This window comes from Leptinotarsa decemlineata, unplaced genomic scaffold (assembly GCF_025532065.1).
Source record: "Leptinotarsa decemlineata unplaced genomic scaffold, Ldec_3_MD MMD2_tig00003348_RagTag_RagTag, whole genome shotgun sequence".
Lineage (NCBI taxonomy): Eukaryota > Metazoa > Arthropoda > Insecta > Coleoptera > Chrysomelidae > Leptinotarsa > Leptinotarsa decemlineata.
This window is the reverse complement of record NW_027412588.1, coordinates 4,253,454-4,270,728: the sequence shown is the minus strand read 5'-3', so window position 1 is coordinate 4,270,728 and position 17,275 is coordinate 4,253,454. Positions and strand designations below refer to the sequence as shown.

Below are 17,275 nucleotides of genomic sequence, written 5' to 3'. Positions count from 1 at the left end.
TCGAGATTTCAGCGGAATTTTACTCCAGAAAGAATGAAATTATGCAATAAATTGCAATATTTCAATTACAATTATAATATCAAAACAAACACTCTTCCCAAACTTTTCCCGCTTTTTTTCTCGACACGCGTTTCATCAACCAAGTTAGCGTCTTCAGGAGACGCCAACTTGTAAGTTTATTCCAATTATAATGAATATATATATGAAATCTTTGAGTGGAACAATAGATATTATTTAGCCGTTTGGTTAATGAAATCTGTGATTCTACTTTACTCAAGCCAACCATTCATCCATAAAATTATTCGATACAAGAAAATTCATGTGAATATTTTTTTCAAATACGTACATAATTATCCTTTTCAAATTCATTCATGCGTTTTGAATACGCCTAAATAAATCACCTGTCGTCAGAATCATAGTAAAAATCAACCAGTAAGTCCACTCCCACTATTTTCATTCATAAATTCACAAAGTTCTCGGTGACCTCGAAACGAATTGCGAAGTGCGGAGGCGTGCGCTCATATAAAAATGAAATTTAAGGTTGTTATAGAATATTTTGTGGTAAATTACTTACAACCAACTACAAAAACTAAAAACAATAATAACAACAGCGAATAAACTAAACACAATATCAATTTCCGACCGTTTATTATAACTAATCCGATGTACATGGTAACGTCGGATCCTTCGATATTACAGCAATGAACGCGTTGGATGAGAATCTTATCCTAAGAAAGGTTGAAGGTCCCCGGCAACTCGGGCGGATCACGTGGTAATATAGCCTACTGGTTGCATTATTCTACTGTGTCAGAATCATATTGCCCCAATTATCGACAAGTATCAAGCCTGAAACTGAAATTTTTCATTATTCACCCTTAACACCAAAAACCGATATTACTACTATGAATGGCAGTTTTGCTGTGACAATAGTACAGCAAAAGAATTATCCAACTTGAAACAAAGAATATGATGAATTTTCTAAACTCATCAATATAGTGGTTGCGAAGATGGTACGTAATAGATAAGCTTGTTAACGGTCATCAAAATTATTTTCTTTTTTGTACCTACGCAAACATAACTTCATGAATAGGATTATATAATACTGACGTCAGGAACGGATCTAGGAATTTATTGAAGGGGGCGCTCTTGAGATAAATTGTCACTATAAATAAAAGAAAATTAAGATGTGTGAAAGGTATTTTCCGTATTTTTTTACTGTGGTTTACATGTTTATTCCTGACGTTTCTTCCACTACTGCGGTAGACATTTTCTGAAGCGATGACGCTAGTTTTAGACTCTGGTTTTATATTGTTATAAGTGGCATGGCTTAGTTTATCTTTATTGTATTATCTCACCTTGTGTGTATACCTCTAATGACAGGTAGTCAGACTTTATTGATGTTCATTGTCTTTTCTTTCCTGCTGGTGTTATTCCACTGTTTTTGAATTTCTATTGCCTCTCTATATACTCTTGGATAGACATTTTGAGTTTTATCGAGTATCACTGTATCTTCCAATGAGTGCCTTCTTTGTTGAGAGCATGTTCGGCTACAGCTGATTTGTCGTTTTTTTTTGCGTGGTTCCAATAAAGACCGACCCGCAGCTACAGGTTCTATGGAATCCTTAGCTGACCTCAGACTTTGTCTGAAAGTTTTTGCCTAAATATTGGTTTCACGTCCGGTCTGTAATATCCAAATAGAAAATTTGCCGTTGTTCTTGTCTATATTTAGTTATTTGTACTAACTACTAGTTACGCAATTCCACTTATTCTTCTGCTTTCCATAACTGCTTGACGTTTGTTTATTATTTTAAATGTAAATCCTAGTTTCTTTATCAAATTCTAAAGAGTTTTGTCACAGCAGCTCACGTTATGGCCAGCTCAGCTCAGTTGTAGGAATCTCATTGCTTTTGTAACAGTCCTATATTGTTTTTTCAATGATTTTATCAGATGAACATCTAAATGTTTGGTAATCCTGTATCATATCCCGTCTTGCGTTCATAAGGTTTGTTTTTGACTATTTTACGTACAGTTGAAAAAGGAATTTCGGTCAAATCTGATGTTGCTTGTAATAGTTTGTTTCCGTCGAAACCAAACTTGAGTTGTACATTCTTATAGATATTGAAACATACTCTCTGTGTTTAAATATTCAAATGGATCCGAATCTTATGCACTGGTATCTCTTTTTCGCATTGTTCACCATCGCTATTGGAATCACTATACTGGAAAAGGTGTGCGTTGTTATCACATTCGTTATGAATATTCGTACTTATCCAAGGACACCACATTTTAAATAGATAACGAAAATTTTAAGTAATTATAGCTGCACCAATATCGAATTTCAACACTCAAATCGCGATCAGTTCCTGAACTGAACACAACGGCGATAACCTTCCCCAATTTATATTCGTCACCGTAACATGACTTCAAATTTAATTTTATGACTCTTCAGCCAACCATAAAACTCGGTTAGTAAAAATTATCCATTACAAACCGCCAAGTCTACTGTCTACGTAGACTAGTTCGCTGCCGTTTCATGTCTATGTATTGGTTTTTTTTTGGACTTTGAAAGTGCCGCCACCTTTAACTGTGCACAATATAGTTTACTTCGACTATACCATCCGTTTGTCCGTAAAAAACACATCCCAGTGAAAATAGGTTGGTGACGTGAAAATCTCACAATAAAGTATTACTTGAATAATTGTATTTATATTAATTTTTCATTAAATAAATTGTGGTTAAACACTTAAAAATATTGAAACTTATGACTAATACCGGAAATTAAGATTTATTCACTTCACAAAATAATTCTCGGGACAATTTGTCTTAATAGAACCCTATTTTGTTTTCTCTGGAGGTCCCACTTACAGATCGAAGTATTCGCTCTATCATACAATGTGTCTCTTTCATTTTTTCTGCAGTGTACAGTTTTTTGAAGAGTTTTTTGTTTTCCAGGAAGATGACAGCGTGACCACTCCTTTCAATACCCTTCACGATGGATTTTCGCATTCCTGTAGCCTTGTTACTGGCAATTGCGATTCTGCTAGCTCCCATTGTTGTCGCTGACAATGAAGATTTCGCCTTCGATGTTGCTGACGATTTGCAGGTTGAATTTGAAGGGGGACGACTTTTGAAATGGAGCGAAAGGGAATTGACGGCGTATGTAGGAAGAGCGTTCCACCTAATTGTGCCCAGGGAGGCATTCGAGGGAAACGTTAAATATTTTGAGGTTAGTATTAGAAGTAAAATATCTTCCACCCTCTCAACTTTTGAACGGGACAAGATATCAAGGTCAGGCAGAGTTTGCGTAAAAAGGTATAATTTTTAGTATTTTTTTCATAAAAGGATAATAATCAGTGATATCAGCTTATTTTTTAAATGGAAAGAAAGTATTGTGATGATTCCTTGTTCGGTAGAAATTTCAATTCTTCATTCAGCACTGCTTCACAATACTTTTCATTTGAAAAAACCTATAGTGACCTTTCATCAAAAAGTGTTTTGTTTCATTCATAAATTATGTCCGATGTCTATATCTAGTCTCGTTCAAAAGTTGAAAGAGGAGATTTTTCACGTCAAAATGTATAATGATGAAATAATCGTCATTTGTTTCTTTCCAAAGTATTTATGAATAGTTTTTGTTCGAATAGACACACTCACAATCAACGCACTGCAAATTATGCGGACGTTGTTGAAGTTCATTCATTGTCTCTTATGAGTCAACGCAATCGTCTGTGCAGACAATTGTTACTGAATACGATATATAATTTGCACGAATGTCTCTATTTTCCAGAAATACCTAAGGGATATCTGATTCCCAGTACAACCTACTTTTCCTGAACAGTTCAACTTTCTTTCGTATGACAAAACGCGACCACTCTTCGCAAAAGATATACCAACTAGCTCCTTCACATGACAAAAAACCAATTATAGAGATATAAGTGTTTTAAATGTATCTTTAGTGTTTATCTCGTACTTATTACCTAATTTTTTCAAAAAAATCTCCCTGTTTCAGTCATTGTTTATCCAAATACTGCAGTATGATTTATGATTTTGATCCCATTGACTGAAAAGCTTTGTTTTCTGTTTCTGAAGACAAGTCCTTTCAATGTTTAAACATGAAAACGGCGATAAATGTACTTTATATTCTAAGAAGACGCGAAATATGCAAAGCCAAGCTTAAACATCTACTGAAGAATAAGAAATCACTTTCAGTCTTCCTCTATTTCTCTACTTTTGTAGCTTTCGAGTCATTCAAGTATTACGTTAGTAGACTTGTAGTTATTTTCAACCCCCCTTTTTCAGCAAAAGTAACCAGAACTCCTCCCCTAAACGTTTATGTAAACATTGATGAATATGTTCAAATTAGAATCTATTAAATTTTGCAAAAAATCAGAAATAATAGATGAATATTACTAACGTAACCACCATCCAGACCCTCCTCTCGCTCCAATGTCATCAAAAATAATCAACGCTGGTACCATAGGTACCATAGGAGGTACCATACCTCCTTACTGGTACTGGGATGGTTCATGAATGTAACATAAATATTTTCTAAATAGAACAAACAATCCTGAGTTGCGATGAAGATTCCCTTTACGAAGTTGCCATCTGTGTGATCGATAAATAATATAATCTTTGCAAAGCCGAAATTAAAAAATTGTTTTTGTCTACCTGCTGCTTCCACTGCAAGCACAAACGTATTGCATCCATGATCCAACACCAAATCTTGAGCTAATTGGTCATTGTTGATTTTTAGTGATGATAATTATTAAATTGGTTTAAAATGCATGATTTTCCATTTCAGGGAACTCTAAAAATGGACTGAACTTCCAGTTTATTGATTAACTAATATTCTAGTAACGGTTCAGTAAGTTGAATTTACACGAAATGAGACGAAAGTGGGAATATCGTTAACTAGTGGTCCTTTCTAACTCTGTTACTCAACCACTCAGAATACGGAATCAAATCGCAAATTTGAAAGTCGACCGATAACGACATGATTTCGGCCTTAATTGTCTTTTAAGGAAATATTCGAAGTACATACAGCAAGTACATGCAGTACTGACAAAGAACGCATTAAGATAGAAAATGATAAAATCTACCGTGCGACTTGGTGCGCCTATTTGGGTTTTAGAGTGGCCTGAGAGTACAGTCCTCGCCTCAAGTAGCAATTAGGGTTGATGGTTTTTTAACTCATGGTCAATTATTAGTTTAGAATGATAATGCGGTATTTACGTAATTGAATTTAAATGAGTTAGTTTTTCAGCAGTGTGTATTGCATTTAATTTCGAGTTTATTAAGGAAAGGTAGAAAGACTTATTCTGAAAATGTAATTTATTTGGGTTGAAGATTAAATTTCAAAATTGAAATTTCTTGGGAAACATTATATTTATTAAGATGAATGAATCCAAATAAAAATATAATTGAAGTTATGATCAAAACATTACAAAGGTTCAACTCCAGACAGATTGGAATCGCTTGTAGCGTTATCACTATCCTCACTGGTACTATCGTTGTCACTTTCACCTTGAACATATATAATTGCGAAATCAAGAGCAAGTTCCTTCGAAGCATAAAATTCTTCGAAACGTTTATCGTGCTCGCAACGTTTTTTTTTACTGCTCTTGAGAAAACGAAGTGAAGAATTCGTCACATAAACTTTCAACGGATTTGAAATTGAAATCCACATTTTTATCAGCCACATATTGTTTCAGTGATGCCCATACTAATTATATTGGGTTCAAATCTGGATGATAAGGAGGCAATCTGAGTACAGAATGTCCATAATTTTCCATAATTCTATCAATTTCATACAACTTGAATCGTGGTTTCTGGATTTTAATAATGGAATAGAGATCAATTTTCAGCATATCATTCGTAAAATAAATGTTCCGCCGTCTTTTCATTCTCTCATCTCATCTTTCCTCGAGGACATGTTTGGGCACTTGTCATACTGAACATTTTGGTATGGGACTTTGTCTATAACCAAAAGGCTTTTATCTGGAAGATTGGAAATTACCATTTCTTGCAACCACTTTTTGTAATTGTCGTACTTAATTTCGCTGTAATAGTCGCTAGATTTTGCCCTTATGAAATTAAATGCCCTCTAAAGAGGCAACTTCATTAAACAACTTTGTTAGTGTTAGATATTAGTTAGTTCATGAACACTAGTCAGTTGTTTCAATTTGTTCTAACAAACTAGTAATTTTGAAAAACATATTTTAAAGGTTGTCAATGCAATGAACCTTTTTCCTGAAGTACGAAAAATCAATCACTAGCAGCGCTAGTAGTTCGGTAGGGACAAACACTGCCTAATCCTCATACACTGTGTCCGTAAAGTATGGAACAAATTCATTTTTAGCTAAACAGGTCATTTTAAGAAATAATCCTGAAACACGTCGATTTTTGATATTAATTTACCGTATTTTAAAATAATAATCTAATATACAGGGTGAATTACGTTCGAGTAATGACGTCACCGTAATTTTTTTTTAATGGAACACCCCCATTTTGTCTCAATTTTCGGATTACTCTAGCTGAGCTGATTCCAAAAATGTATCACATGTTGATTCCAATTGGTACAGGGTGGACAAAAATACAGTAGTTGTGTGTGTGCTAATAAAGTAACGCGTAACATTCTTTAATAGGTAAATTAACAATATTATCAAAAATACTTATTGTCTAGCGGCAATTGGTTTAAATGTAACACCCCGTAGTTTGCTACATGTTTAGAGTAATAAAAATGAGCTGTTTCCAAACATGTTTGGTACTTGTGGTCTAGCAGACAGAATATGAAAGAAATTATTTCTTATCTACATTTATAAAAAACATAGTCGTCTAGTTTTTTGTAAAATATCATTATTTGTTTAGTAATTTATTGATGTTCAGTGACAGTTTAGTACTACAATATTTTTGGTATTCGTGAATATTCGAATGGCTTAGATTTAATTGGAAGTAGAAATGGAGTTAAGTGTAAGTGTAAAACAAAGAATTGAAATACTTATGATGATTGGGTATGGAGACAGATCGCGAACTCAGATGGAAGTGTGCAATTTGTTTAATGATAAATATCCAGAAAGATCTATAACGCGTTCAACAGTCAGTAAGCTGGAAACGAAATTTCGAGAAACTGGTACGGTTGCAAATGCTGATACAGCATTAGATGTTCTACTGAGTTTTGAAGAAGATGCGCACACTTCTGTTCGTAAAGTTAGTCGCGAAATCGGTGTTGGCAAAACAACGGTACACAAACTATTGAAGCTTGAAAAATGGCATCCTTATAAAAACAAACTTGTGCAAGAATTAAACGAAGATGATCCCGATAGACAACTACAATTTTGCGAAGAAATGATGGATAAATGTCACCGAGACCCTCTCTTGATACAAAACATTATTTTTTCTGATGAGTCCACTTTCACGTTAAATGGTGAGGTTAACCGTCAGAATTGTAGATACTGGGCAAGAGAAAACCCCCACTGGATGCGTGAGCATCATACACAATACCATCAAAAGGTAAATCTATGTGCTGGAATTGTACGAAATCGAATCATTGGACCCTACCTTATCGAACGTAATTTAAACGGGGCAAAGTACCTTGAGTTTTTAAGGGGGTATCTCGTACCTACTTTACGTAATTTATTTCCCAGCAGACGTAATCCCGGAGGTTTTGATGAAAGTTTATGGTTTCAACAGGATGGTGCACCTCCACATTATGCTGGATGTTAGAAGGTACGTAGATGAAATTTTTCCGAACAGGTGGATTGGTAGACGTGGACCAACTGAATGGCCAGCGAGGTCACCAGATTTAAATCCTTTGGATTATTTTCTGTGGGGCCATCTGAAGAATGTTATTTATAAAACGAAACCAGCAAATATTGAAGATGTACAAGTGAAAATTCGAACAGAAATAAGCAATATTACGCAAGAAACCATACACAAGGTTCAACAAGAATTTGTATACCGTTTGGGTTACTGTCAAATACAGCAAGGGCTGCAGTTCGAACATTTAATATAAAGTCATGTATTCCAGCATATTCTGTCCGCTAGACAATAAGTATTTTTGATAATATTGTTAATTTACCTAATAAAGAATGTTACGCGTTACTTTATTAGCACACACACAACTACTGTATTTTTGTCCACCCTGTACCAATTGGAATCAACATGTGATACATTTTTGGAATCAGCTCAGCTAGAGTAATCCGAAAATTGAGACAAAATGGGGGTGTTCCATTTAAAAAAAATGACGGTGACGTCATTACTCGAACGTAATTCACCCTGTATATTAGATTATTATTTTAAAATACGGTAAATTAACATCAAAAATCGACGTGCTCCAGGATTATTTTTTAAAATGACCTGTTTAGCTAAAAATGAATTTGTTCCATACAAACACATGTTCCACACATGTTCCATATAAACAAACACATGGTAAAGTACAATTGAAAAATAATGTTTTCAACAGAAAAAGATGTTCCTGGTGCAAAACTAATATTCGCAACTGTAAAGAATAACAATTTTGTAACATTAAAACTCCAGCTTGCATGCCGTAAATTAAAAGTAATTGGAAAAAAAGTGAATTACTAAACAGGTCAGTATACAGACTCTAGTAAAAGAGTAGCGGTAGATTCAAACTGTAATATATGAAATTAAAAATAATTATGAATTTCAGATTTATTTCCGAGTGAAATATGAATCAAATATACAGGGTGTCCCTGGACTTCCTCTTTTCCTCTCGGGAATCTATAGATGGGGTCAAAATATCACCAGTACTTCATATAACTTTTTTTCCTAAAATCCTTCGTTACCAAGTAACGGGCCCTCGAAGTTACAAAATGAAAAATGTTTTTCTTTGATAACTTTTCAAGTGAATATTCAAAATCATCCAAATTTTGGTAATTGACTAAACAAATGAATTCCTTCGATGAGCTTTCATGCAGGAGTCAGTTGTTTTGCTACAAAGTCAGGAATGGACTACCCCCGATGGTCCACACCCCAAAACTTTGAAATGACAGATGTTTTTCAATATTTTTCAACAAATTAAGGTTACTTGGACAATTTTATGAATAAAAGTACTCGTGTGGAAAGTCGATCGGAGCAACGAGTCTTAATAAAAATGTAGTTTCACTCGACGACATCAAACCCGCTCGTCCACCATTATTTGAAATGAATAATTATCAAAGCAGAAATGATAATGATAACGTTAATTCAACAACATTTATCCTGAGATGTCTACCATTATTCGAAAATATTAGTTTTTAAGGAAAATGGAAATGATAGGTAAAATGTTAATAACGAATTTTTATAATGCAAACACGTTTAACTAACGAAACTCAAGAGCCTCAAGAGCAAACAGAAATGAAAAATCCGCTACAGAAACTGCTCGATATGACCACCTTCTCTCTCTATACATTTTCTTAGTCTGCGAAGACACCCTCTCTGTACTTGAAATAGCATTCCAGGGTCGTTTCGTATGGCTTCACAATGTAATGTTATTCTATTCAACAATGCATCTCTTGTGTGAATAGGTGTAGCGTAAACAAGGCTTTTTAGATGCCCCCACAGAAAGAAATCCAATGGATTTAAATCCGGAGACCGCGATGGCCATGAATATGGCCCACCTCTACCAATCCATCTATTGTGGAAAATATGGTTCAGATGGTCACGCACAATCAAACTAAAATGAGGAGGAGCGCCATCATGCATAAACCACATATCTCTTCGGGTTTGCAATGGAACATGTTCCAAAAGTCCATTCAAATCGTTCTGAATGAACTCCAAATAACGTTCTCCATTCAATCGGTCCTGTAGAACGAATGGTCCTATAAGATGGTTTCCCATGATACCAGCCCAAACATTCACGTTGAATTTCCGTTGGTGTTTGGTTTGGTTCTTCGGCCCATATATGGAGATTATGAGAGTTGATAACTCCATCTGTACTGAAACCTGCTTCATCAGTGAATAAAACTCGATTAATAAAAGTCATATCCTCTCTTTGCCTATCCATGAACCAATTGGCATATTCCAGTCGTGCTGGAGAATCTTGAGGTGTCATGGCCTGTACCTTCTGGATGTGAAATGGGTGGAGCAGTTGTTCCCTAATTATTCTATGAATAGTGGACTTGGATGTATGGAACTGTTCTGATAGATTTCTGATGCTCATTGAAGGATCATCAGCGACGGCTTCCAAAATATTTTCCTCCAATACAACGGTACGTACAGTCCTAGGAGCGCCCTCACCACCTCGTTTTGGCAAAACTGTACCTACAATAATATCGAAATAAAACAACGTGCTCAAATTAATTATCAATTATTACATACCTGTCTCCCTCAAGCTGCGATCGACATGCTCGAATGTTTCTCTTGACGGTACCGTTCGATTGGGAAAATGCTCGGAATACAGACGACGAGCTTCTGCAGCATTACAAAATGCTCGTCCATAAAATACATGCATATCTGCATATTCATTGAATGTAAACTGTTCGGCCATATCAAAAAAATTCAAAATATCCTATAGAATATTGACAATACAATGATAGTCATATGACAACGCACCACTCAACAAAACAAAATCGCATTCCAGTTTCTCATTTTTTATCAAAACTTTATGAAAGGTTTTTTTGTCAACATCTGTGAAAGAAATATTATTCCCTTGATATTTTTCACCTGATCATGTGCAGCCGTTTTTGTAGTTCATTCGTTTGCTTTTTATTAGTATAGTAAATATTTTTTCCGATGTGCGTTTTTTCAGCTAAATTTAGATTCGTGTTAAAGAATTTCTCCCATAAAATTATAATTATCAGTGAAACTCCTCAACAGTTTAGCTGTGAAGAAGAATTTGAAACATTCGAATGTTGAGTTTCATGAGATTCAGATAACTGATCAACACGAAACGTGATTATTCCACACGTATTATGTACATACAAAATATGGAATGAATTCGATATTTCATAGTAGAGTAGCTTTTTAGTTTAAAAACACCACGAATCTACAGAACTTGATATTTCTTTTGAAAAAATATCTGCTATCACAATTGTGACTTAAACTTCCATATAGGTACTGTAGCATACTTTGTATTATTCCTGTTATAAATGTTGTTGAATTAATGTTATCATTATTATTTCTGCTTTGATAATTATTCATTTCAAATAATGGTGGACGAGCGGGATTGATGTCGTCGAGTAGAACTACATTTTTATCAAGACTCGTTGCTCCGATCGACTTTCCACACGAGTACTTTTATTCATAAAATTGTCCAAATAACCTTATTTTGTTGAAAAATATTGAAAAATATCTGTCATTTCAAAGTTTTGGGGTGTGGACCATCGGGGGTAGTCCGTTCCTGACTTTGTAGCAAAACAACTGACTCCTGCATGAAAGCTCATCGACGGAATTCATTTGTTTAGTCAATTACCAAAATTTGGATGATTTTGAATATTCACTTGAAAAGTTATCAAAAAAAAACATTTTTCATTTTGTAACTTCGAGGGCCCGTAACTTGGTTACGAAGACTTTTAGGAAAAAAAGTTATATGAAGTACTGGTGATATTTTGACCCCATCTATACATTCCCGAGAGGAAAAGAGGAAGTCCAGGGACACCCTGTAGATGGTAATGAAATAAATTTAATTAAATATATTAAAGAATATGATTTAATAAACGATTGAGGTTATATCTCATTCTAATCAATGGTAATTAACGATGAAAAATTTACTATCAATTTTATGTTTACATACATATGAATATTTATTTATTTTTGGCACTGTTAAATCCACTCTCCTCGAAGCATGTATCCATTTCTTACATCTAACCTTATTAAGATGAGGTTTTATAAATGGTATAAAAACACGTTTTCTTCAGGATATCGATTATCCGACATACAATTCGCAAAACAACAATGCTTTGTTGGCATTATATTAGCACAAAAAAATTTTATATCAGATTCATATTTTTAAATAATAAATTAATATTAGGTACGTAAATAACACTGTTTTACATGTGAATAGTTTATGTTTGCCCCTACTACTAGTGCTGCCTCTCGTGACACGTTCGCTGTACTATTCTCAGGAAAAAGGCTCATTCTAAAAAGTAAATTTAGCACCTCACTATTTGCATATAACAAATACCTATGTATCAGATATCACAGTAAATCTCACCATTTACGTGATAGCAATAGTGGGTTCAGCTTGAAAAACGGTCGGTATATTGCAGGCGTTAAGTTTGGTACCAACAAATATTCTGTTTCTAATTTTGCAAAGTCACATTTGTTCATGAGTTGAGAGCATGTATCTGTAGGAATAACACTAGCTGGAAAACCTGTAAAATAATTCTCCCTACGCCTTCATCCAATTCCAATTTTTCTTATTTTGACCATGTGGAATAAACGATACTGAACAAGTTGCAGTGGTGTTTCGGTTATTTCAGAAAAAAACTATGTATTTGGTTTTTGTCAAAAATGATGAAAACAAGCTTCATATCGGTTTGTGTCTCTAGTGCGTGCAGGCATCTTTTATGCATGCGATCTTTGCCGTCTATCGCGTTGCGACAAACATCGCGGCATCTTCAAAAAGTACTGTTTCATTTCGATTCGATTATTGCCAGTGTCGTGCAGTTCTCGAATTCTGTCATCTAGAATAATTACGAAACACGTCGCGACAGGAGTTTTGAAAGTGCACTGATTGGCGTTTTTAAGCATGCGATTATAAATCGCGTCGCTAACTCCGTTGATTTAATAGTTCTGTCTGTATTGCTCTGTATGTTATTGATAACATTTGTATTGGTTCAAATGCAAACAAAGCCTCTCACCAATTCCACATTTATTTTTAGAGTGTTTATATATATATATATATATATATACTATATATCGCAGACATCTGCGTGCTTTTTTTGCACTTTCGCCAGGAACTTCAAGACTTTCCCAGATTTTGACTTTTTAAGTTTTGCATCTAGCAAGCAAGAATACATCATTCCATTGCCAACGATTATCAGCCGATCATTATAAACTAGCGACCCGGCACGGCACTAGTCGAAAACATGTTTTTCTGTCATAGTCATTATCTTGTAACTAATAGTAATGACCTTTGATAAAATTAAGTCAAAAAAGAAATACTAAAAACTGTGGATTTTCATTTTGAAATAGGTGAGTATTTATCCATCTAAAGACAACAAGCACACACAAAAAATTCGACCTTAACATTCAACTTGATGCTGTATTTGGAACCTTTGGTGTAGTAATGAATATTACCAGAGTTTTTTCCCAACACCAAACCCTTATTTCAACACCTTGACACGTGTTTCGATCACCAAGTGATCATTTTCAAGAGGAGGATCAAACTAAATATACTTAAAAAGTTATCCTCATTTATACCATAGATACCTCTTCTAGGTACCTGGCTGCGCCTTAAGTGTCTTAAAGTGATTTCACAATATTGCCATATCTACTAGTACTAAATTAATTTTACAATGTGTCCTTATGTAATAGTCAGGTAAATCTAATAATTAAGATATTGTTTTAACAAGCTATATAATATTCTATTAGGTATTGGTCCACCATCGTTATTCATAATATTATTATGTTTACTTATTTCTACACTCTTATAGGCATCTAGATGCCTGTTGTTGTTAATATGTGTAACTAATCTTAATGAACTGAAGTCTATTGAATGGTTTTGTTGCAAAATATGGACAGACCAAAAGATTTATTAAAATGAAATATAAGGAACACTTAAACACTTAAAATATGGAAGTCGCCCGTCATATTTTGTAACAAAACCATTCCATAGACTTTAGACTAACTGAGTTAGTTTGATCACTTGTTGATCGAAACACGTGTCGAGGTGTTAGAATAACGGTTTGGTGTTGGGAAAAACAATTAAATTTCTATAATCAGCTGTCTTTAGATCAGCCTTTTTCGAAGTGGGCGATAACGCCCCCTTGTGGGCGCTGAGGGCCTATAGGGAGGCAGTAAAGGGCCACAGAGAAGATTAGGGGGGCGATGGCTAATTTAAAAATGTTTTTTTGCTTTAAACCCAAACTTTACCGCACCCTTACGCTTAATGCGCGTTTCATCGTGTAATGGCATCTAGGGGACAAGACAGTAACTATTTCCTGTCCAATAGTTGTCAAACTGTACAATAGATCGCGCTAAGCTTCAATGCGAAACGAGAACTTTCTAGTCTCCATTTTCGAAAGTATTAGGCCCGCCCGTCGCCTCATATAAAAGCGCGCGCGCCATCCAGCCAGTAATGTCATTCGACGATATTACGAAAACAAGTGAATTTAGTTAGCTGTTTGTGCTGTTTGTGCGGTGGTGAATACTGTGAGTGGTGTCATTAGCAAGTGTTTATTACTCGATTCTTTACTTCGGCATTTTTGAAGACAAAATTATGTTGGAAGCAAAAAATAAGAAACGGCAGTATAGCACGGAATATCTAAAATATGGATTTATTGAAAATCCCACAAATCCATCTTCGGCTATGTGCCTTTGGAAAAAAAATTCGAATGAAGCGATGAAACCCTCAAGGCTACAAGATCATTTGAATAAAATGCATTCAGATAAAAAAGACAAAAGACTTACTTATTTTCAAGAACTGGAAAAGAAACACTCAGCTCAGCCAACTGTGCTAAACTTTTTTTTCAGCGGCTTCTAAGCAAGACGATGACGGACTTCGAGCTTCCTACAATATCTCCTTGCTAATTGCTCAAACAGGTAAACCTCACACTATTGAAGAGGATTTAATTTTACCGGCAATAAAAGAAGTAATAACTACTGTGTTCCATAAACCAGCGAGAGATATTATCTGAAAAATTCCTTTGAGCAATAGTCCCGTGCAAAGACGAATTGATGAGATGGCTGAAAACATTGAATAGTCATTGTGCAATCATCTGAAGACTTCTAAATTCTCAATTCAGTTAGATGACTTGACTCCACTTTACCTACCAAGCATTGTTGTCATACGTGAGGTTTATTGAAAATGAGAAAATATATCAAGAACCACTATTTGCCAGAAATTTAGAGACATATACCAAAGAAGAAACCAAATTAATACACTGGAAAAATTTTGTGATGAGAAAAAAATTCCACTGAAGAATATTATATCAGCTGCTATGGATGGCGCTCTGGCTATGACAAGACATCACAAAGGCTTCATAGTGTACTTAAAAAATAAAATTCCAGATGTGCTCGCTGTACATTGCGTCATTTGGTTGCGAAAAATTTGAGTGAGCACCTCTCTCAATCACTGCAATATATCATCAAAGCAGTCAATAAATACCGAAACAGCTCTTTGACTGACAGATTATTTAATCAGCTTTGTGTTGCCAATGATGAAAATTTTAACCATTTGCTATTTCACGCAGAAGTGTGTTGGTTATCTGACTCGATTTTACAGTCTATTCGACTATGTAATAAGAGTTCTTGGAAAACAAAGACAAAGAACTGCACGACAACCTTATCACTTCAAAGAATGATATTGCATAGTTGACAGACCTGTATAAATTATTTGATGGTGTCAATCTCCAACTTCAAGGTGATGACTTGAATTTGATTAAAACAAAAAATGTCATTGCTGCTTTTGTAGCCAAATTGCTCTTATACAAGAATAATATCGGCAGACGTGAGTTTCGCAATTTCCCTAATTTGTCAGCAGTATCCTTCAACAACGATGACTTGCTTGTTTACTGCCAATATTTGGAGAACTTCCACAGTGATTTCGCAGAACGATTCCAGGACATTTTAAATTTGGAAATACCGAACTGCGATTGTGATTCTTAAGATGTAGTAAAGTAAAAGAAATTAGGTAGCGCTAGAAAATAATTAATTCTCCAAGTGGGCGGTAGACAAAATAAGTTTGAGAACCTCTGCTTTAGATGGTTAACGATTCGGAAAATAATCCTTTTCCAATTTCAACCCCTCACCCAAAATAAAAACAAATTCATTTCTAAACAGCTCTTTCGATATATGTTGCTGCAGCTTATTTTTTTGGGTTTTAAAAAAGGAAAAGGATTATTTTCCGAAACTTCAACCATCGAAATAAAACTAAGTATGGAATTTTCATTTTTTCCCTTGATTATTAAATTTGTAGGCAAAATATATGAATACGAGAGGTTTCTGACTAATCGGACTCTTCAGTCCGATTATGCAGTACTTTTCGGGGTGAACTTTATACACTTCAGCAGGTTCTCTACTTATTTAGCTTTTTTTTAACATTTTGAACATAAAAATGGGTTTATTTAGCTATCCTTAAAAAATCGACATATGCAATCGCGGGGGCTTTTTTCAGACCTATAAAAGAAGAACAGTATATAGTAAATTATTTTGTTATATCTCAAAGGAATTAGGCATCGTTTTCGATGAAAGCTTCCTCTGATAGCGCCATCACACCGACGTCTCACTGATAACATCATCATGTTTCAACCAATTCCCACAAAACTGTATACGAATCACTCCATCCATCAGTGCTGGATCGTAGAAATACTTCCATATTCCAACTTACGCTTTTCCAGTCTTATGAAAAGAATCAATTATTTTTTGGAGAAAAGTAGCAGCATAACTTTGCCAGATGTCAAAGAGGTCCGTTTCGAAAATATGTGCTCTTTTCTCCATCATATCCATATGATACATACTTGGTTAGAGAAATGTACTTGCCCCACTGTACATACAAATACACTTCGATTTTCCAACTTTTATATCAATCATATGCATTTTATGACCACCAAGCGCAGTCTCGCACTTTCATTTCAATATCTAAAATTATATTCTGTCTTTGTCTGTTTCAGGCGAAAAAACATTCGGGCAAGAGCATACCGTCTTGGCTGCTGTTCGATAAAAAAGAAGGGGTCTTCTGGGGAGTACCGCTTGTCCAAGACGTCGGTGAAGTGCAGCTAACAGTGAAAGCAACTGGCGATAAGAAGAGTTCTGAAGAGATCAAAATAAATGTGGTGGAACCGTCAGAAGAGGCACCGGGAGTCGGAAAGTGCCAAGCGAACGAAGATAACACGATTCTAACTTTACTATTGGACAAGAGCATACGATCCATCAAACCGAAACAGAGAGTTATAGCTATCAATAATATTGCAAAATTCTTTGGCTTGCCATATGTAAGTAAATATCTATGTTTAATAACTGTTATCAAATTTTTACGACCTTTATGTAAATGTTACAGTTTGATATTTGAAATTGTTGTCTGGTAGTGCTCGTCCATTCGTACTTTCGATTAAATTCAATGAAGCTCAGAAAGTTAACTATAGTTGATTTGATCAAATTGTACTGTGAAAAAATC

At 34.9% G+C, this 17,275-nt stretch overlaps 1 protein-coding gene across 1 annotated transcript in view; it reads left to right on the top strand.

The window, feature by feature from the left end:
• Dg (Dystroglycan) overlaps window positions 1-17,275 on the top strand; it is a gene marked incomplete at its 5' end in the record, with an annotated part of 473,071 nt that overhangs the window by 425,045 nt on the left and 30,751 nt on the right. The window contains 2 exon segments of the mRNA XM_074178137.1: window positions 2,953-3,226; window positions 16,773-17,093. Coding sequence (XP_074034238.1) covers window positions 2,993-3,226; window positions 16,773-17,093 — 555 coding nt within the window.